At 40.3% G+C, this 23,189-nt stretch overlaps 1 protein-coding gene across 1 annotated transcript in view; it reads right to left on the bottom strand.

Annotated features, from left to right (window-relative positions):
- Nucleotides 1-15,995, bottom strand: part of myt1la (myelin transcription factor 1-like, a) — a 60,542-nt gene extending 44,547 nt beyond the window's left edge. The window contains exons 1-3 of the mRNA XM_073492424.1: nucleotides 15,941-15,995; nucleotides 14,631-14,664; nucleotides 8,258-8,320 (exon numbers count right to left, since the gene is read on the bottom strand). Coding sequence (XP_073348525.1) covers nucleotides 8,258-8,320; nucleotides 14,631-14,664; nucleotides 15,941-15,995 — 152 coding nt within the window. The remainder of the gene's footprint in view (nucleotides 1-8,257; nucleotides 8,321-14,630; nucleotides 14,665-15,940) is intronic.
- Between the last annotated feature and the right edge of the window lie 7,194 nt (nucleotides 15,996-23,189).

The following is a 23,189-nucleotide window of genomic DNA, read 5'->3' as shown; positions in this document are numbered from 1 at the left end:
TCAACACTTTGGTTAATGCGACTGTGCAACTTATTATCACCACTGGAGTGAGTAGTACATTTAACTTTTGTGTACTCCTAGTGGAGACTGGTGTCACTGAAAGTCAGCGGTAAGTTATTTTAACTTATTTACGTAGTTAAGTTACATTGCATGCATAACGTAACTATAGTTAGGTACGTAAAATAGGTACATTCATAACTCAAGTTACATTAGTTAGGTAGTTATTTTAACTCAAACCACAATGTTTTCCTAAACCTAACCAAGTAGTTTTAGTGTCTAAACCCAACCAAACTGCAACAATACAGCTCTGTATGCATGTTGCTGGTACACTGCAACGGTCATGTTGTTTTAATAATGGGCATTGTAGATTTCACCAAACCACAGATATGTCATATTTGTATGTTTCATATCAGACATATGTGTTGAATTTTTGCTTCTTTGCCTATGAAACTTCAATTTTATGTCGTCACAACGCTAAGGTTAAGGTCTGGTTAGGTTAAGGCACAAAGAACACTTGGTTAGGGGTAGAAATAGATCATATTTTGGCTGAAAGTACGTGGTTTTCTTGTTTCAAAGACGGCTGCAAAATGAGCCGACATCTTTATAAATATTTCTGTAGTTACCCCAAAGACAGCTACAAAATTTTTCGATGTCTCAGTAAAAACCTATGACATTCCATCAGCCTCAGCAGCAGTTAGTGTTTACAAGCCAATTTTTGCCACTATTAAGACGCCTTGAATCCATTTTTGCCTCTGTGTGGACACCTGGAAATCAATTTTTGTCTCTGTGTGGACACCTGGAAATCCATTATTGTCTCTATGACTACCAATCCATTCTTTTCTCCAATTTACCACAGCAACAAAGAGAGGCTGTGTTTTAAATCCACCTATGTGCTTTACAGCATGTTTGTAGTCAGTTTAACCCACAGTCAGTTCAGTTTCAGCCATCACTTGACTTGCTGTCAGAGCCTAAAGCATCTGCACTGTTGCTAAGACTACCTGCAGTTCAATATACATTGAGCACTTATTTAGATCAGAACTGTTTGAGGTCACCACCTGTCAGCCAATCAGAGAGATTTTCTGCAACTGTGTGAATCTTTATCACCACTGGAGCGAGCTTTACATTTACATTTTGTTGTTGTATTTAATTATTAAAATGGTGCATTCAACAATTATAATACTATAAAATAGTTTTTTTTATCATTATATTATTATTATATGTATTAACAGTAAAATTTCAAGTGACTTTAAACTGTGAATTAAATAAAAAAACAAATGATAGTACTTGGTGAATGAGGACAGTTATACAGGAGCCACAAATAGCAGCTGCAGAGTGATAATTACATCGAGGTATGTGTGGTTAGGTGGGATCATTGCCGCCGGCTATGCCACATGCCAACACTCATCGCCGTGGCAACGCTTTGGCACCAGCAAACAGGGGGAGTTGGGGGGGGGGTATATATAAGAGATCGGCTGGTGGCAGTGAGACGAGGGGAGAGGAGGGGGAGGAGGGGTAATGTGGGCGACACGATGTTCACATCCTATAAGAGCCGTTGCTATGGGAGACAGGCTGCATCCCTCCTGGTCCTCATACTGCAGCATCGGCACGGTGCTGTCGCCATGGTGACATCCTCCAGAGAGAGAGAGGGAGGGAGGGAGGGAGGGAGAGACAAAGAAAGGTAGGGGAGGAAGAAAGGAACACTGGGGGGGAGAGAGAGAGAGAGACTCTGAGCCTGACTACACCCCCCCACCCCCCACCCCCAACTCCACCCCCAACTCATTCAGTAGCAGGAACAACAGAAACTGTGCCTCTGCTTTGAGAAGTTATAGATCCCAGCAGGGAGACGAGGAGAGGTGGAGAAATGTTGTAGAGGTTGAGCATTAGGAATAAGATTAGGTTAGAGGATATCAGGCTTTAAAGACCATATTCTCTAATTTTTTTAATCTCAAAGAATCCCATGAAAAAACCCATGCCTTGGATTCAAACTGCATGCCTACGCTCAGGGGATTCACATGCTGTGTTCCAATTTCATAGCACAAAGGACGGACCATGTGTCCCCAAAATAATATATATTTTTAGGCAATACGACAACACACAATATCTCCATGTTTTGAAATCTCCTCAAAAGCACTTCATAAATGCTTGGACCGGGGTGGCAAAAAATCAAATATCACAATTCTTTTGCCAAATGAGATTTTTGATAAATAATCATCAGTAATGTGGTTATTATGAAAGGCTGAGACAAGTATTGGAACAGTCTGGTACAGTATGTTCAGAAAATTACAACCCATTCTCATCAGGAAAACAACCATAGAGGTCGACTGTGAAAGCAGCTTATTACAGTATGACCCATATTCAAGTTTCTTGTTAGGCAATGATCTCTAGTGGCTGTAGTAATTATTACGGCAATAAAGGAAGAAGTCAGGTGAAGTAGAATAAAGAGTGAAAAAGGCAGTATGAAGAGTAGGTCATGGATGAGTTAAACAAAGGCTAGACTTTCACCCAGGAGAATGCTGTTCCATGTACAGTGTGTAACCAAAAGTCAGCAGTCAATTATTTTAACTAACTAACGTAGTTAAGTTACGTCACGTACCTAACTACAGTCAGGTATGTTTTTGTAACTTAAGTCACATTAGTAAGGTAGTTATTTTAACCCAAACCACGATGTTTTCCTAAACCTAACTAAGTATTTTTAGTCCCTAAACCAAACTGCAACACAACACAGGGTACGCCTGTTGCTGGTATGTGGCAGCAGTCATATTGTTTTGAGAGGCACTGGTGATCAACCTATTCAGTCGCTTGCTTATGAGGATGTTTTTGAAAATTACATCACTTTACTTTTATACTCCCTTTAAAACCAGGAAAAGGAAACACTGCCAGGTCACAATATAATGATATCCGTAACAGTATAATTTCAATTTATTTCCCAGCCCCACAGACTCGACACTGATTGTATAATTCAGGCCTGGACTACACGAACACGGTATATTCCTAAACGCACATTTTTCTGTCCAATTGGGCCTCTCAACCACACGAACACGGCGATTTCACCCACATAAACGGAGATATTTTTAAACGCATAAAAAAAGTGGAGAAATAAAAAAATATCCGATTGAGTGGATCCGTGTAGCGATGTTAAACAGAGCTGGTGTTGACGCGATGACGTTAAGCGCCTAGCGACAAGCCATTCGCACATGCGCATTGAAGCAAAACGGTTGTCAACAACAATGGCCGACATGTACCGGGCTAGCTATGTGTGCTTTGCACTTTTAGGTCTTATCTCAGCTCTACACATGAATGTAACGTTGTTGCAACTCCACTTCAGCGTCGGTCCACACAAAAGATTCTATTTTTGACCGTTTGACTGCTTCTTCTGGACCGTTTGACTGCGCATGCTCATAACGTTCTTCTTCTGTGGTATTTTACATTTTGCTAATCGCCACCTATCGACCGGGCATGGCATTGCAGGCTTCAGAGGCGATCGTTTTCAGTTTTGCCTCTTCGTATGGACAGAGATATTTCTGTGGTGTGGACAGAGTTTTTTTTTAAAACGAGGACGAAAATATCCGCTTAAAAAAATATCCTTATATGTGTAGTCCAGGCCTCAGTCTTAAATTACTTGTTTAAACCTGCACTCATTAATATTTTTATAAGCACTGTGGTAAAATGACTATTGTATGTGAAAGTAGTCACTCCACTCAGTTATACAGAACGTTTTGACATCCTTCAGATCATTGTTTCTGTCTTACAGCCCAGACCATTTTCCTTCAGTCTCACCATTCTCATAAGCGTATTTTCTGGCAGGAGCGGGGAGCTTTTATCATTGATAAACCTCTGATAAACCCACTGTATTCGTCCTGCCCAGCACCAAATACCAGTGGCTGGTGACGAAAGTGGTTTAGCCTTGCTCCACATTATCAGTCAGTATGCTACCACTTCACAGCTACTTCCAGTCTTTGTGCTAAGCAACTGCCTCTGCTGATCCTGATCATACATGTAATTGAGAGCTCCTGTGACACGGACCTTGCTGTGGGGTTACAAACAAAAAAACAACTCAATCACCAATCGAATATATCCAGTTTTGTTGCCCCAAGTCCGGCTGCAAAACGTCTCAATGTCTCAGTAAAAATATCTGTTTTTTTGCCCCAAAGAATGCTGCAAATTTTCCTGATTTTCCTTAAAAATATCAGGCTTTATTGCCCCAAAGACGACTGCAAAATATCGCAACTGCTAAAATTACCCAGTTGAAGCAGTCTCGAGCTGTGGTGAAAGTGTGGTTTAACCTTGCTCTCCATTATCAAGCAGTAGCTACCAGTTCCCAGCTACTTACAATCTTTGTGCTAAGCTCGACTTAACACATCCTTGACTTATCTCTGTGCTGGACACACTGAGATGAAGCTGATATCCATCTCTCCGTCTCCGGGGAATGTCAAATAAAGCAGGTTAGATATGGTTGATCACTGTTTGGTCGGAGGAAACTTCCCAAACTGTAGCTATAGAAGGGATAAAAATAAAGCAGGCCGAAAACAAGGAACTGATACTGTGCTCTCCCCCTCTGTGTCTTTGTAAAATCAGACGTTTGTGTACAGTATACTCCTGTGATCAGCCGATGATTAACTGATTAAGTGATTCAGCCGTTGTTTTCCCCGGAGAGGGAACCATCAGACGACCTACTTCCCTCTCTTTTTTTCTCATTCTGTCTGGCTCTACCTCTGTCTTTCCTTCTCTGTCACTTCAGTGGTTTGTCGGTACGACTGTTTATCAGCAGTGATGAAAGGAAAAACGGTCTTGCGGTGAGATTGTTACTCCTGTTTCCAGCGTCGAGAGGGAACTTTGAGCCTCGGCTTTTAAGTGAAACGTGTACGAGAAGTCCTTAAAGTGCTCAGAAAATGAAAATCTACAATTCTGTGAGAACTGGGCAACTCCCTCCGCTGATGAACATCATGTAATATGATTGAGAGCTCTAGAACACCAACCAAACGGACCTTGCAATGAGATGCTTTTCTTAAGGGAAAGAACCGGTTAAGTTCTGGTTAGGTTTAGGCACCAAAAAACACTTGGTGAGGGTAAGGAAAATATCATGTTTTTGCTGAAGATTTCACTGTCAGAAACATGAAATTCATCTGCAAAAAGTGTTTCTTGAAGCCTGGTGACATTGGGACCACTTGTGGGGCTAGTGCGTGAACTACTGTTATCTAGGGAGCTATATGCTCACGCACCCATGCTAGTCCTAGTCGGTCATAGCTCATTGAGCTTCTTTCTATTTTCTTTGTATTGTGCTTTAAACTCATGGATTTTGTTCTCAAAATTTCATTTAGAAAGAGATACTGAAGAGGTAAACAGCACTCTGACGCATTCATGTTTATCTGACAGACTCCTGTCTCATGACTGTCTGTATAGTATAGCTCTGGAGCAGTTTTAATCCAAAAGAGGACATTAAAAAAAATCTCTGACACACAGCTCATAAACTTTTGGACTCTTTTTTGGGTTCTACGTTTCCTCAAAGGTCAGCACAGTCAAGACGACTTACTATTGGTCAGCAGTGCAAATTCTTTCAGCAAATCGAAGCTGAACATTTTCCCCTCTCAGAAAATTGCAGATTACTTTGAGTTGAATTGCTTTTGATGCAAAGTTTGGCAGTTTTAAATGCTGCTGTAACCGGGCTTTTACACCATGAACTGAGGGCAAGACAAGGCATTTCATATATTATTCAATATTAGCATATAAGCATTATTCATATAGCATATTTCATTCCCAAAGGCAACCCTAGTGCTTAACAGAGTGCAAACAGGCAAAAGCACAAGAAACAAATGATAAAACAACAGAAGCAAACAGGAGAACGTGCACAGAATAAAAACAATAAAACAAACTCTTCTAGCATTTTGTTCCACATCTGAGCAGCATAAAGGCGAAAGGCAGCTTCTCCATGTTTAGATTTGACTCTGGAAACAGCCAGAAATCCAGAACCAGGTTCGTACAGGGTCAGGAGATCTGATATAGCAGATCTATAAATACATCTGATAAGTATGTTGGACCTGAACTGTTCAGTGATATGGCAAAGCAAGAGTACTTGAAAGTTGATTCTATGATAAAATGGTGAAGCTTAACTTAAGTAAAACATTACCTTTAGTACCTAGAACTCTGTAATAAGATAAATTTCTATTGCAGAGCTCCTGTTATAATGACAGAGTAGTGGAGTGAAAGACGGAGAGGTAAGAGGGTTTTTTAAATCTCGTCTTTGTCTGCTTCCATCCTCTAAAAACCGCCATCAGAGTATTTATAAGAAGGTATGATTAGCGCTCTTATTTTGGTGTTTGACTCTGTGTGTGCCTGATGCTGAATTTTCCGGCATGTCTCTGTGCCCTTCGCAGCACCATCAGTCTGCTCTGCCAGCGATTCGCCATCCTGCCCTTCTCATTATCTCTCTGTTACCTCGGGCGTCAAACCACCGCTGTCCTGAGCCGTGCAACCTCTATACGCCAGCCTCCCACTCACACACAGCAGAAATAACACCACAGAGATCCTCCAAAATAACCTTAAAACATCTCAGAGAGTGCCTTGATTTTATAATGGATGTTTAAATCACATTTTACAAAAAAATATTTAAATCCCCTCCTCCGCAGCCTCACAGTCAGGCTTCAAATGATATTGTATTTTAGTGAAAACCTCTACTTCAATGCAGCTACATTACACTTTGATTTATATTTCACCTGTCTTATAAAATTTATGACGTATCGACCAGAACGCATTTTGCAGCTTCAGTACAATGATCTCGCTCTGCCTGCAGGTTCACTTCAGAAGATTTCACACTGGACATGAGCTGAAACGATTCGTAGAAAGCGTCACTTTTTGCAGCGGCCCCCTGCGTTTGTTGGTAATTCACCGTTTCCAAAAGCTTCAGAGATCTGAGGCAGAAGCTATCCACCAGTCCGATCCCTGGAGCAGCAGGACGGACAGCCGTCGGTTGGTGTGACCTGGAGACTTCACAGCTCCACACTCTGCCTGATTGGTTTTCTATCTGCGGCCCCGGTGACAGAGCACCGGATTCACTGAGCTGCAGGCTGCGACCTGCAAATGCTGCCGATCCAGGAAGTCTGAAACCGTGACGCAAGCTCATTTATTGTTGGTACGATTTGGTTTCTGAGCTGCTGAGTTAGACGTTTGAAGAAGTAGTACAGATACTACCTCTTTACTCTAGTTAAAGTTATAAAGTACAGGCTCGTAAATGTTCCCCTCAAATGCAGATATTTGTGTTCAAATGTAGGAAGGAAAAGTCAAAAGTGTCAGAAAAATAAATACTCAAGTAAAGTACATATACCTGAAAAGTATTTGTACTTTGTTTCTTCCCACCTCTCTAGATAATCTTTAAATTTAAGTGATTCATTTATTATTTTTGTGCTGATGAACAAAAATACATTATCAGCCTTTAAATGACTTGCCATATGTAGTTTGTGTGTTATCATAGAAAAAATACCCAAGACATGAGCTTGGTGTCCTCAATGTATAGTGACGGTCCTGCCTGCGTAGTAGGCAGCTCCATGCCGCAGCAAACAGCCCGATAAGAGATGAAATCGAGGCTTTAGGAAATGTTTTATATCTTCACCCTCACTGAATGAAGCAGAAATATTTGAACACTCACCAGGAAACTTATCAATTGCCGAAAATGCAGCAAGACGCAACCTGCCAATTGAATTAATTCAGGTAGATTTTGAAAGAACATTTGGAGGAAAAAACGTTCCCAAGCACCTTTTCACAGACGCTTATTTCTTTCAAATAAAAGCTGTAGAGAAGAGACTTAAACCAGAAATCTCAAAATCTGATTCTTGTCCAAACCTCGGGAGATGTTCACACTATTTAACATTTAACAAAAGATGCTTCTGACAAAAGCACCAACGTTTTCTACTTTAGAACAGCGATAAAATAAATGTATTGCTTTCTTCATTTCACATGTTCATTTTGGTTTCATACTAAAGAGTACAGTGGAGAATAATAATTACTACTGATGCAATGGCAAAGCTTAAGACATACTTGGATGTCAGCGATGCTTTTCAGACTTTGTACAAGATTAGATTATTCATTAGGCAAAATAAAATGACTTTAATGCAAAATCAGAAGATCAAAGAGCACCCGAACAAACGTCCGTAATCTCAGGTGAAAATTAAGTCTCTCCTTTCATCCAAAGTTTCTTTGACATTGACACAAAGAACTGTCTGAATCTTTCATTATTGGTGTATAAAACATGTGGTGCAGTTCGTACCTGCGGTGTCTGGCGTACTTCCCGCTAACGTGACCGCTGCCATCACAGCCTGGGGTGGGACAGCTGAGGAGGAAACACACACACGATCAGGACATGCGCAACAAATCGCATGTTGCAATGATGATGCAACGTGAGGATTTGTTTCCATCGAAACCCGTCTTCATGTGGAGTCTGTTTTTGACCTGCTGGTGCTGAAGCTCCGCCGGAAGCGTTGCAATTAGTGGCTTACTTGCAAATTGCCGATCGTTTGGAGCATATATGAACACACGGATCAATGATGGAGGAGTGGACTATATTGCTACCTAAAAAAGCAGCCTGAGAAATATCTACAAATGATTCTCTGCCTCTGTCTGTATCTGTTGAAACGGCTACGAATCCAAGCTGACTTTAGCCAGTGTCCTCCAAAAACAAGCAAGATACAAACCTGCTTGTTAGATTTTCGATGGACTATTATTATAGGCTGTGTATTTCATGAAAGAATCAGCCCAGTCTCATCCAAGGTTGACATTTGTACCAAACGTTCACATTAAATGCTTATTAGCCACCTTTCACATCAGGAGGTGGAGGGGACGGTGGGGTCGTTATTACAGTCAACAAGGCAGCCAAAAGGTTCGAGTCACTCCACTGGATATTTTTAAGGACACCTGCAGACATCACCAGCTATTATGTGGCGACCAAAACAAGCTATTTTTCACAGGAAGTCAGACCAACTCCATCGGTGATTGTGGAGTTGTGACAAGAGAGAAATAGAAAATCAATTTGCAACATAAAGAAACTTTCAGTTTTACTGCCACTGTACTGACGTTACACAGAGGGTGAAAAATGCAGAGTCATCGAGTTACCTGGTTCAGCTTTTTCACAATGCAATCTGAGCTCATCCACCAACGTACAGTGTTCCTGGTACATTCCTTTTCCCTTGTGATCGTCATGTTGATGATAAAATATTGCAGCCGTGATGACTTTGGTGTACATGTACTGGCTTTTGGATTGCAGGAAGATTAGCTGGTGCCAAGGGCATTCAGGTAATGGGATCCTTTCAAATACGTGAATACATAATTAAGATTACACCATTTTACTCCAAAATAAGTGCGTATACATAGGTTTTTTTAAATACGATTAAATGTGCATAAAACCATTGACTTGAATCCCATTGCTAGTAGACGAGTTTGCCTTTCTGCTTGTTTTTTTCTGGTGTGTAACGCTAAAATTCACAAAACAGTGGAAATCAGCAGATCATAAACCTCATCCAATTGCATTCAGAAGACATTAAAACTTGGTTCAAAAGAAGTCTTATTCAAAAAAATTCTGTAAATAACTTTGTTTTGCAGCTAATGATGGAAGTGGCTAAGGAGTGAGACCTCTTGCCTCTTTATCATCTCTGCACATGCGCAGCAACGATCAGGTATGACATGGACGTCAGGGACAATGTTACAGTACTTTTTAATATCTTTTATTTCAGTCTCTCTTTCAAACTCAATGCCGACTGAATGATAATTGAGCGCTGCCTTAGACGGAGACGGATGGAAAAGTATTTATGCACTAACCTCCTTCATTTCAACATGTGTTATTGCATCGTGCCGGAAAAGGGGTGAAAATTAGCGTGTCCACCCAGGTGTTACCGGGTGTTTCCATCACCATTGTGCAGTCTTTAGACTTTTAAATAAGCCTTCAAAATCATGGATCAATGACTCAATCCTGCTGTCTGTAATGGATTTCAATGTCTCACCAGTACCTGAATCACCACCCTTGCGTCACTGATGGTTTATTGTTAGCCTCAGGTTGATAAATATGAATAAGTACGAAACAAGGTTAACTACCAGGGGCTTTCTGCAGTCCTGTGTTAGAGTGAGCACAGCTCTAAGAAAGGTGAGTGAAGTGGAGGATGTTACCAACGATTTAAAAATGCTCATGGTATCTTCATGTGGTCTTAATTTGGAGAACTTCTCTCATTCACCATCAGCAGCACATGAAGCCTTTTCTGTCTGGATGTTTTTGTTTTTTGTATCGTGGCTACAGATTTCTCCGGAGCTCTGAGTCACTCTGCTGCAGCTCTCAGGCCTCTCTGCCCTGAAGACACGCAGACCGCCAGCCAACGCACGCCGCCTGGCTTCAGGGACTCCACACCCGCGACCTCTGAACCCCGCACTGCACGGCTCCACCCACCCTCCACCCAGCATCACCTGATCTATATGCTCCGTAACTGCAGGCTAAAACGAGAGCTGCATGAAGACTTAACATCACGAGTGCAGGGAGGCAGAGGAGGAGGACAAGGAGGGAGGATGGTGAGAACGAGGAGGGAGGCGAGGAAAGGATGAGGGTGAGGAAAAAGATGGACGAGGAGGAGTAGAAATAGAAGCTGGGTGAGAGAGGAAGAGGAGGAGGACCAAAGTGTGTAGAAAGAGGGTAAAGAACAGGAGGAAGAGGAGAGGGAGAAAAAACATGAGGAAGAGGAGGCAATTTGTTCAAGGAGAGGCAGCTCATCAATCAGTGTGGGAGCAGAGAGTGATCGTGTCGACTTATTGATCCCAGCACAGCTCTGTGTGTGTGTGTGTGTGTGTGTGTCTGTCTGTCTGTCTATCTGTCTTTAAATCCCCCGATAAGACGTCGAACACTCCTTCCATTCATGCTATAATTCACAAAATGCATCAGTGAAACCTTAACCTTAACAAGCTGCTGCGTTGAGTCTTAAAATCCTCCAGAATACATTTTCCTCTGTGGCAAGAAACTTCCGCTTGTTTCCAAAGCAACTGAATATTTCTTTTAGGAAGTTTCTTGACTCCAGTATCATTTTTCTTCTTTATCTCGGTGCAGAGATGTGTATTACTTACTGACGTCAGCGTTATGACTCAATGCAGAGAAGAGAGCAGACAGAACTGTAGATGACTGTTAATTACCTCCCCTCATATTATGGAACGCTTTATTCCTCTTAAACTGGCAAAACTGTTTTGCTTTAACATATAAAAAGCAAAATACTGACTGGACTGTGTCGTGGCTGTAGGAAAATGAAATCCACATACAGATTGGTTCCCTATAAATGTTGCTTTTACTACGCTGTTCAGTCTGCCACCAGGCTAGATTTTTCCCGCAAAAATGGAGGTCGAGTTAGGCCACGAAGGAAGCACATCTACCATTGTGCAGGGATGAGACAATCAACTATCTTTGCCCAGACAGTTACTTTCATGCACTACAGGTTGTACTATCTATCTCAGGTGAAACAAACTGTAACTTACACCTATGTGTGTTGAAAATAACTGAAAAGAAACCAAGTCTTATGCATTCACTGTTTTTTGTTGCTTTTTTCCCTATTTTACCAAACTCATACCGAACTGTAACCCCAAAACTGATGTACATACTAAACCGTGACTTCTGTGTAGCTACATGGTACAAGGCTATTTATTGGTCATTATACAACACAGGGTTGCATAACGAAGTGAAAGTTAATTTATATACAAATATACATAAAAATGTAGGGCAACTTTTGGATCTGTGTCAGGGTGAATTGAAACAGCAGCAACAAGATGGTGGTGATAATCTAGTCGGCATCCTTATGTTAAAAAGTTTGACATTTAGGAAACACTGTCCATCAGCTTTGACTGTATGTGAGCACCAAGCATCGATGTTATAAACACAGAGTCCAGCTCTCCTCGTCTAGCTGTAGTCCCGTGCTCTGTCGGGTCAAAAATAGACCTGAAAACAACCTATAAACAGTCATAATGACATCATACCAGCCTTTCACTACAGTTTTAATGTCTGTATCTGTAGAATATGTCACTGACATGAAGATAATACATGCACTCTTTCTCTCCCTCCCCCTCCCTGTCTCTCTTTTCCCCTCCCACTTTCTCGCTCTTTCAACGGGGAAAGGAAAATCACATCATCATATTTATTGATAATTAAATTGATCCTAAAATTAGGTGAAGTTGCAACATATCTGTGGCTTGCAGAAATGTGCATTTGCAACATTTATTGTGCCAATTGGATTGGAATTTTTGCCAAATGTTGAAGGCTGCCAAGCCAGAGACCATTGGTCAGGATTGCATTTCAACATTTGAAAGCGTGAAATCACTTGTTAATTTCAAAAGGATGTAGGGACATTTTCCTGCCATGCTTGTGGCAACAGAACAAAAACACGATCTCTAACCAAGTGGTTTTTCTGCCTAAACCTAACCAGACCATAAGCACAGCGTTGTCACAATATAAAATTGAAAATTGAACCTAAAGAAATGTGAAGTTTCAGCATAAAATTTATTCTGGCAATCGAGTTTAAATTTTGGCCAAAACATGCTGCTGAAAGAAATATCAGACATCAGGATTCATCCTCAGGGGACCAGCATATCAACAGTATATTTCATGAAAATCTGTCCACTCTAGATCTCCATCTTTAGTCTGCTCGTCTAGCAGGACAGAAATCACGTATAGTCACTCTGGAGTCGAATTTAAAACTCAGAGCTGTGATGCAGCAGAAACTGCAGATCTGATTCCCACTAAGCTGACAGATGTGATGTGTTTATTTAGCGATTAAAATTAAGTCATGGAAGACTTTTTAATATCATGGCCACATGTCTTTTTTCCCCAAATCTGCCACGCCACAATGACAAATTAATTTGTATATGTTTATCCCTGCAGATTAGTCCGTCACTGTGATGGAGAAAATAAAATTGATGAGAAATATTCAATGATCGTTCGTGACACGCTTATGGTATTTCGCAGCATTAACTGTATGAGTCATTTCTAACTTCAAAGCATCTCTGTCCACGTCTGGCCCTGGGTGCACAGCCCTCACCAGCACCCATCAGATTTAAATTCTTGGTGAATCACGCTGAGTTTTCTGCTCCTCTGCTCAGGGCTCACACAGCGCAGACAGGACATGTTGTTTACAGTAAAGCGTTGACCTGGATCAAACCAGGTTCAACCGTAATCTGCTGCACGCACCAATATTTGTCAGTTTTACTAAATGAGATTAAGTGAAGCAGAAACTACACCCCCTGCACACACGATCACACACACACACACACACACACACAGGTAGCACTCATATTCAGCAGATACTGTCAGCAGCCGCCGGTGTTGCCACAAAATGTACTAAGTCATCAAAATGTAATGAATTACTGGTAGACATTCTTGTTCACGTAACATAATAACATGACCCACTGCTGACCTATAACTGAGTGTCATAATATTATGATTTCCTCAGAGTTACAACATCCATATTTCCATTTTGCCTCAAGCTCAGCTCCCTCTTCAATTCAAAAATCTGGTGTAGCTTCTGCATCGCTGCCAATGCACCAAATCAATCCGCCTGTTAGTCCTCCAACTCCATCTAATGCAATCCAATCGCCAGAATATATCTAAAGTATGTTTCTGCAAAACTTAATGTTTCTTCTTTACGTTTGTTTAGGTTGAATTTTCTATTTCTCTCTTGTCACAATGCTGTGCTTTCGCTCTGGTTAGGTTTAGGCACAAAACCCACTTGGTTAGGGTTAGGAAAACAAAATGGTTTGGATTAAAATACCTGTTTTGGTCGCCATGATCACGGATGGAGATGGTCCACTGTCCCTTGAGAAATAGCCAGTTTTGGTCGCTACAAATACTGCTGGAAATGTGTGCACATCTCCTTAAAAAACACCAACTTTTAATACCTCAAAAAAAGGCTGGAAATGTCCACAGGTCTCCTTAAAAAAACTCCTGCTTTTGATGTGACAGAAACCAATGGAAATATCCCCGGGTTTCCTTTAAAATATTTAGTTACTTGAACTGCAGAGGACGCAACAGAACTCTAATCATCCTGCAAAAAGCAAACATGCAACTCCGGGCCAGTGGTGACGTGGTGTCTGATCAAAATCCAAAAAACGGCCCCTAGAAGCCAATTTATTTTTGACATTTTGCTGACATCTTCAATGCACGACTTGGAGTCTTTTAAAATTGCAGTATTGCTACTTTCAGGATCTGAATACTTCCTCCACCTCTTAAAAACCCCTGCTGTGCCAAGGCAGCCAGTGTAACATCGTCATTTAACGTTATGTCAAGAACACCGTTTCATGTCCTTGACAAGTTTTACGCTCGTTCCTGGGTGACACGATCAAACAGCACATGTACACTGAGTTCACAACCAGGACATCAACAGTGCTTCATCTAAATCAACAAGATAAACGTCTGGTAACAAAACACCATCAGGGACAGATCAAGCGGGTCAGTTATTACCACATCGCGCAAATTACAACATCAGACAAATTTATGAGACATGTAGCTCATAATTATGAGATCACGTCTCTTAATGTTATTTTCTTTTAATGAATGTTAGGTGGTGACTTAATGGAATACCAATAATTAATGATAATATGATGAATGTGTGGATCAGCAGAGGTTTACCTACCTGAACAACTCCTGTGTTACGGCTTCCACGGCGGCTTCAGACAAAGATGGAACAAGGAGATTAGTGTTAAAACGTTTCTAAGTATTTTTTTAATGGTATTTTAAGGTTTGTAAATTCCTAGAAGATGACAAGGAACTTAAAAAGGAAGGAAGGGTCATTACAACACTGAATCTCACTTTGGGGCCAGACTGTGGTGACAGCTGTATTGAAGTCTATGGGAGATGATGGAGAAACACACTAATACCCGACATATCTAAGTCGTATGACTTCTGAGGAAGAAATACCTTTCAGAAAATGAAAGAACACACTTTCAAGAGTAGGTTAGCGACTGATTTTTTTTTTTTTTTTATCAACATGTTGTTCCTTTCCTCAAACTTGTGTAGGAAAGGCTCCTGTTTGTGCTGATGTTCACAGTGTAAGTGCAGTCTCATCAGCGGAAATCAGTCGGACCTGCCTCGTTTGATCACAATGTTTTCAGCCCGTCAATCATTCAGGGGAAAAATCAGTGGTTAACCAACTCTCTGAAGTAAGTTCTTTCATTTTCTGGAGGCATTTCTTCCTCAGAAGTCATACAATGTGGATATGTTGGGTTTTAGTGTGTTTCTCCATGCGTCTCCCATAGACTTCAATATAGCTGACACCACAGCCTGGCCCCAAAGCAAGATTCAGGGATGTAATGATCCTACCTTCTTTTTTAGGTTCGATGAAAATTACTTTAAAAAAAGGAAAAAATTATTCAAAGAATGACTCATTCTGCATTCGGGCGAATCCTAATTTTTTGTCTCATAAAAGCAAGAGTTTATTCTTTTTATAACTTGTTTATTCTCTTTGTTAACAAGTCGCTCCCTTGCCAATTGTTTTTAAAGAAACGCATAACTATCTAGTAAATAGCACTCCATAAGCTGTTTCATGGGAACTTTAACCTATTTGCATTTAGTACAAGGGTGGGGACTGCAAACAAAGGGACAATCTGACTGAATGTTCATTATGTAATCAGTCCAATTTTACACAAGTCAATGATGAAGTTACTGTAATAAAAACAAGAAATGATTTACCGCAGTATTTGTTCTACACAGTAATTTACACAGTGTACATCAAATATTTCATCTGTGATTCATGTTACAATTCTCATACATAAACGTTCAGTGCTGGAAGCATTTGAGCTAAGATTTGTTATGGCAGCATGAGTAAAAATAACCTAGCAAGCATAATGTAGCCAGGCTGCCTACATTAGCGTGTGTCTTGTAATGTGCAGTGATTCAGAAGTCTTGAACAAGGCTATGAAGAGACAAAAAACGACAGACTCGTACCTCTGACTCCTTTGGATCGTGTGCGATGGCGTTTTTTAACCACATTCACCTCCATCTGAAGAGGAAAACACAAGTCAGCACTTACACTGAAGGAAAACATGCTATATATAATTAAACACATACTAGTGTTTCCTGTGCACAACCCTCCTAAAGAAAGCAATCTCAGTGAACCCAATAGACTGCTAGCAGCAGCTTAGCAACTAGCTACCTTGAAAACCATATTTATCACTTTATCACACCTTAAAACTACCTAGCAGCGAACTAGCCAACAGCTACAAACCACTTTGAACAGCAGATGGTTGCTAAAAGAGGTGGTATGATTTTAGGGGCATCAGCAGCAACTTCTAAACATGCTAGCAACAACTGCTAACAATTTTGCAGCACCTTAGCAGTCCACCAGCTCCTGCAAAATAAAGATTTTTAAGAATCCATCTGCTAGAAATGTCGGCTAACAAGCAACATCTCAACAGGTAGCTACATGTTAGCTTCAGGTTGTAAAACGCCTATTTAGTGACAAACTACTTGTAAAGTAATGATTTACTGAGTCTGGTTAAACCCTTGCAACTTAAAATTAGGGGTTGTAAAGACATAAGGCTAACAGGAAGTGGCTGTTGCATCACAAGCTGTAACATAACTCCCAAAAGTAAGTGCTTTAGTGGACCAAAGACTATATTAAACTTAACTGCAAATACTTTTTAAATATTACTTTGTTTTATTTATAGATGAATACATTCAGAAATAAATTTGTTTTGCAGTTAGTAGGCTATGATTTCATAAAGTTTACAAAGAGTGGGAAATATCCAATTATGCTAATCTCGCTGACGTTATTTGGTCATTTGAGGTATGTTGTGTTATTTTTGTGAAATACATACATATACATACATATTGTTTATATTGTTGTGTACAGTAGTGCCGCGAATTAATAAACAGCTACTGCGAGGTCGTTGTCATGACATCTTTGAATTACAAAAACATTACGGAAGGAAATTTAAACATTCCATAGCTGAGATGGAGCCCAGTGTCCTGGGACCTGGTGAACATTCAGCCAAAAAGCAAAACATGTGACTGCAGGTAAATATTTAGTATCTCTGCATAAGATCTAGAAATGTGGTGTAACCTGTTTTAAAGATAAATCTCCACTTAATAAACATTTACGTACTAGTCATAACTGGGGAAAGTTTCAACTTATGAACAGCTGGTATAACCACTTCTGGATTCCTAAAACAAGCACTAAACAGAGAGCAAGATTTTATTTTACCCTCGCTTGCTGTTGTTGCTTTTTTCTTATTTTTCTGCTTGTTCACTAAAGATTATTTCTCTCATTGTTCTGATTTTACAACAATGAATAGAAAATATGCAAAGCAATTATTGTGACTTATTGAATTTGACAAAACCAACGGCTGGTTGTGACGATGTACCCACCTGGTCAGAGCTCGGTGTAGCACTGGTCATGTAGCTGAAGAGTCTTTATACCAATTTCAGAATTTCAGAGGGCGTCTTCCAAAGTCATGATCTGCAAAAGAAAAACACAGTGACATCTTAGTTTTGCAGGAAATCAGATTCCTGTTTGGAATTTCCTTGAGAAAGACGCTGAACGGTGGCCCGCTCGCTTCCTTTGGACGGCTTCTACGCTCAATTCTCTCTGTGAAATGTATAATTATGATTTTCTAATGACATTTTGACATTTGAGAGACTTCTGCCAAATACCATCTACACATTTTTACTGATAACTTCAAATGTGAAATCTAATTTAATGTAATTCACTCAGTCAATTATGTGTTACCCTGGAGAGGTTGCACAGACGCACTGCTAAAAACATTTCTGTGACCTACAGCACAACATTTAATTCATTCAGTCAATTAGGTGTTTCTCTGGAGAGGTTTAAAAGATTCACTGCTGAAAACATTTCAGTGACCTACAGCAAAGCCAGTGAATGACCCATAACAAGGCCAACAATATGAATAAAAGCAGTCATTTATAGCTGTTGGGGCCATTTATACAATAGGAAAATACTTGTAAATAATTGATATTCATATTTGACTTGCTAACGATAAGCTGTTCCATTGTTTCACTGCAGTATGGTTAATTATGGCCAATAATGACTGCAGTCAGCCTTGGCTTCTGATGAGGTGTAAAAATTCTTGCCCCTTCTTATTAGATCATTTTGTTGAAGTATTTTGTTAATATTTGATCAAAGATAGAAGTTTTCAGGAAACTGCTGAAAGGAAGAACATGGACGACAGAGTTTTGTTGAACGTGTCAATTATTTGCTTGGACTTCATAGCTTAAATGCTCAGCATGTAGCAAAACACAAGACGTAAGTAACATGGGATCATGAGAGTTTTTGTCCTCACTGTTAAATAATAGAAATCAGTCCTAAAACCCTGAAAATAGTTTTTGCACTTGCGGTTCAATGGGTTTGCAGTTAGATGACTGAAATAAGATCTGTGGTTAACACAAGCTTGAGAGATTTTCACATCTACGACATAAAATACAACCGTAAATACCCCAGGTTTGGATTAAAAAGCTTTTACATCTTCAAATCGGTGGTTGCTAACAAGTGTCTAAATGAGACTACAGAGGTTGTCGGGGCATTAAATGTCATCACAGTGAACAAGGAGACTCATCTACTCACTAATCCGTCTTTACAGGCCGACTTTAGTTACAAACTATTCTAACTCTAACTTTACAGCTTGAACATTGATCAGTTTATAGTACAGAATGTATAGAGGGCCGCAGTAATGAATCCTAAAAACGGGAAATCAGTCAGCATTCTTGGACTTCTGGTTCCCTCGCCTCAAAGTCAATTAGTTTTTTTAATTGGTTTTTGGTTAAATGTCTGAAATAAGGTCTGTGGTTACCACAGGCTTAAGATATTTACACGTTTTGTTCTAAGCCATAAAATATGCCAGTAAATACCCCACGTTTGAATTATAAAGTGTCATTAAAAAAAAGGCGGTTGCTAACAAGAGGCTGAATGAGACTACAGAGATTGTCGGGGACATTAAATGTTGTCATGCTGAGTGCGGAGACTCATCTACTCACTAGTCCGTCTTTACAGGCCGACTTAACATTAGCTTTTTTACTTTACTTTAATTTACTAGTCAACAATCATAAAAGTGTTTTTCATCTGTGAAGATTATCTTGCTGAACAAAATATGTAAGTATCATAACATTTTCTGAAATAATCCAAAATCCAATTGAGAAATCCCATAAGCTTCTTGTCAAGCAAACCAGGGCAATGCTAACTTCAGTTAGCCTACAAAAATATGACATCGCTGCTGCCATCTACTGCTAATGGAAATGTACCTACGTGACTGTGGCAGAAATGTCTAAAGACGAGGTGATGTTTAAAAGTTTAATTCACATTACGTTAAGTCATGTTGATTTGTACTTTGTACAAATACAAGAAAGCTCTAGTCTTTAGACATTTTAATAAAGATAATCTGTAACAGACCACATTAACAACTGCATTTATCTTACTCCTGATGGCTTCAGAGATGAAAAATATTCTTATAACACCAGACAGGAAATAAAGATTTGAAAATTACGATGGTAGAACAGCTGTGCTTTAGTACTGAGAGGAGCAGAGGGTAACAGTGGATCACGGTTCTCAGTAATTTCATTTTTTAGGACAATCATTCATCTGAACATCTCAGCCTGTGGATTAAATATATTTTAGGTTTCAATGTGAACAACAATATTAATACATTTGAAAAGTTTGGGGATTGACTTTGGACATCCAGGTTTCTGAAAGGAAAATATTTTTTCATAAATAATGGTATGTGAATCAAAGCTGGAGCTTTTCAAGGCTCAGAGAAAAATGAAACTCTCCCGGTTGAATTATAAGTACAAAAGATTAATAACTCTGTGAGTGCACGAATACCAAGACGAATGAAGCAGCATGTAGTTACAATACCAGAGACCTGGAACAAACTTTCAGTAAATATAACAATGGCCCTGACTTTAACTACTTTTAAATACAGATTCAGAGCTTTAACATTCATTATTTTCCTCCTTGCACTTACATGTTACCCTGATCTTTAATTAGCTGTGTGATTCTTTTAATTTCTCTTAAAATTGGGCCGATTCAGATTGTTTAAAGATTAATTTTAGGTAGTCTGGACAGCAGTCTGAAGTGTATCAGAGCAGCTGAGTAGAAACAATGCTACTACTAGCAGAGCGCTATGGAAGACAACTCAGAGAACAACAGTCTGCGGACAGTCACGCTAAATAAACTATCTGCTCTGTGATTGTTTGAAGGGCGAGATGATGGATCTTCTGAGTTGGAAAGCCACATCACCAGCAGACATTGTTACAGACACCTGTGTTTTTACCATAGCAAACCATGCAGATAGGTCGGCAATGTCTGGACACAAAAATCCAATCTGATCTTTGCAAATAATAGTGCAGGCAGTCTGTTATAAAGATTCGATTTGAGGAACAAATCTGATTCGCCTGCAGTCTGAACAAGGCTTTTGAGTCGCCTAAGTGTATTAAAGGCTCCAAAAGCAAACTCGCTTTTCCAAAGAAACGTCTAATGATAAAACATTCAGCAAAAAGAATCAGCTAAGTTTTAGATTCTGGGTCAATCTGATGTGAATGAGCTGTGTCTCAATTCAGGGGCTGCATCCTCTGAAGGCTGCATTTAAAGGCCAAATGCATCACAGCGGCGCAACAAGGCCGTCCCATTTTGAAGTCTCCTTCAATGTGGCCGAGGAATGCGGCCTTCGTTTCCTGTTCCATGAAGAATACAATCGTTTAATCCTTTGTGGCCCACCGTATCCCAAGATTCATTCCACTCAGTTGACTGTTGGATTTGTTTCCCCTAAAGACAACTACGGTGGACACACAGAGCAAAACAGCAGCTAGTATGAGGTTTGAAGTCACTCAAGTAGCTAACAATACAATTATTTAAAAAAAACAAGGGACCCCAATACAGTCTAGGTTGCTAGGCGACAGGAGCAGTGCTTCATAAAGTAAGTAAGGGTAGGCCGAAGGGAGCCGGCGATGTATATAGGAAATTCCCCGTATACCAGACCAAGGATGCAGCCCCCAAATTGAAACACAGCCATGGTGTTTTCATCCCAAAGGCAATGATGAAGCATTCTGCGTTTGCTACAGCTTGGATTTGTTCTCTCAACAGGTTTCCTCTCCAAATTATGGCAGCTGATGTCTGCACAGTCACCGGAATGAAATTGTGGTATTTTTCTGCAAGCCACGGACACATTCAATCTGTACTTTTGTTACGTATCATATCAACATTTCCACAATCTATGCCTACATACATTGAGGTGGAGGGAATTGTAGGCTGCCAAACCAGAGACCACTTTTCGAGACAGTGTTTGTGTAAACATTGTGTAAACATTTGTAAGCATGAAGCCACTGGATATTTAAAACGGGACCTCTGGACATTTTCCAGCCACATTTCTGGCAACAGAACCAGGTACTTTAAGCCAAAACATGATCTATTCCTAATCCTAACCATGTGGTTTTTGTGCCCAAACCTAACGGGACCGTAACACATTGTTGTCACAGCATAAAATGAAAAGAAGAACCCAGGGAAACATAAAGTTTCAGCATATCCATGGTTTGCAGAAATGTACATTGCCAACTTTTATTCCAGTAATTATGTTGCTGAGGCTCATGGTTATTGAAGTATGTAAAGCAGTACCAAGCCGTAAGCCAGGAACAAATATGAGATGATGGTCATAACAGAAACATATTGTATTGTTGAATTATCCAGGAGACTCTGGTGTTAGTATGCTCAGGGACACTGTGGATCTGTCCGAACTTACTCACTAATAACAGGCACTCTGTAGTTTACTGTAAAGTTAGTAGTATATTTCTGGCATTTACTAATCATCGTTATTTTTCGTTATCAGTGCAGCTCAAAGACCACTGCAACGCTATTACAGCACCAATACCATCCAAATGAAAGTACTGCATTTTTTTTTTTGTTTTCCAAAATTTTAAGCAACACAAAAATCTCACTCTGGGCTGTAATTATTACAGCAGAGCATGAGCTCGCTGGGAGCATTTCAATGCAAACAGCAACATAAAAGAGAGAAAGACAACACAGAGACGACGGTTTGAAGACGAAGACGTGAACACAGCAGCTCTGCGTGCTTCTCTCCCCTCAGCTGCAGTGCAGCTCGAGGGGTTTGCGGCCTTAATATAAATGTAAATTCTGGACAGCCTTGCCTGAACTCTCAGCCTACTCCCATTATGGTGCCACAGCATACCGAGGCCGGGTGCATCTGAGGCCGCCACTCCACTGAGCGTGCTCCAACGCACCACCCTACATCAAACACAGTCTTCCCTCCCTCCACCATGAAGAGCTCGGCTGAAAAAAAAATCCTCCACCTCCCTGGAAACTATACGACTGAGTGGGCTGCACACTTAATGGGTGTGTGTGTGCTGCAGTGTGTTCATGCATGTGTGCACATGATGTACTAACCTCACCAGAGAGTCTGTGTGTTTCCATAGGCTGTGTCCTTGTTCTGCCTCTACATGTGCGTGTGTGTGTCTGGGTTCTTGTGCTTGTATCTTTGTGAGGACCAGTTTCGGTTTCAGACCTTCAGCAGGAAGACATTTTGGATTATCAGGACATCCATGGAGATTGTGGACTTGAAATGTGAGGAAAAAGTTCTTTTTGGATGGACAGTACTTTTGTATAGTGAGGACATGGAAGATTTTTTGTTGGGTGGGGTTGGGTTCAACATTTTTGGAAGGTATTTATAGAAAGTGAATGGAGTGAGGACGGTTCTGAAAGGACAGGGTTCTTCTAGAAAGAATTGTTGGAAGATCAGGACCATCAGAAGTGAAAAAAGTTTGGGTGGGGCAATAATTTTTTTGTATTCATATGTTCTCATACCTGAACGATTGAATAGATTGAATGCCAAAGATTCTTAAAATACATACATGCAGTACACCATTACTAAAATGCATCCCCATAGGCGGACCGCTGTCCAGGTCCGGACCCAGACGCTGTCCTGTCCAGTCGCAGACACGTAACTGCTAAATTATTAAAAATTGTGACATTTTGGACAAGCTGCATTCTTTGAAAGTCAGAAGGTTTTGGTGATATAAGTAAATGTTTTAAAAGTGAGGACATTTATGGATATTTTTTTTAGAAGTTTTAGAAGGCCAGTATGTATTTTGGAGAATGAGAACATTTTGTCCTGTCTCCATTTCTTTCCTTCAAAGGGTTAAGACTTGGAGGCTCGGGTCTGTATACTATCAGTGC

This window comes from Pagrus major, chromosome 22, assembly GCF_040436345.1.
Source record: "Pagrus major chromosome 22, Pma_NU_1.0".
Taxonomy (NCBI): Eukaryota; Metazoa; Chordata; class Actinopteri; order Spariformes; family Sparidae; genus Pagrus; species Pagrus major.
Note: the sequence above shows the minus strand (reverse complement) of the source record. Positions and strands in the feature narration are given on the sequence as shown.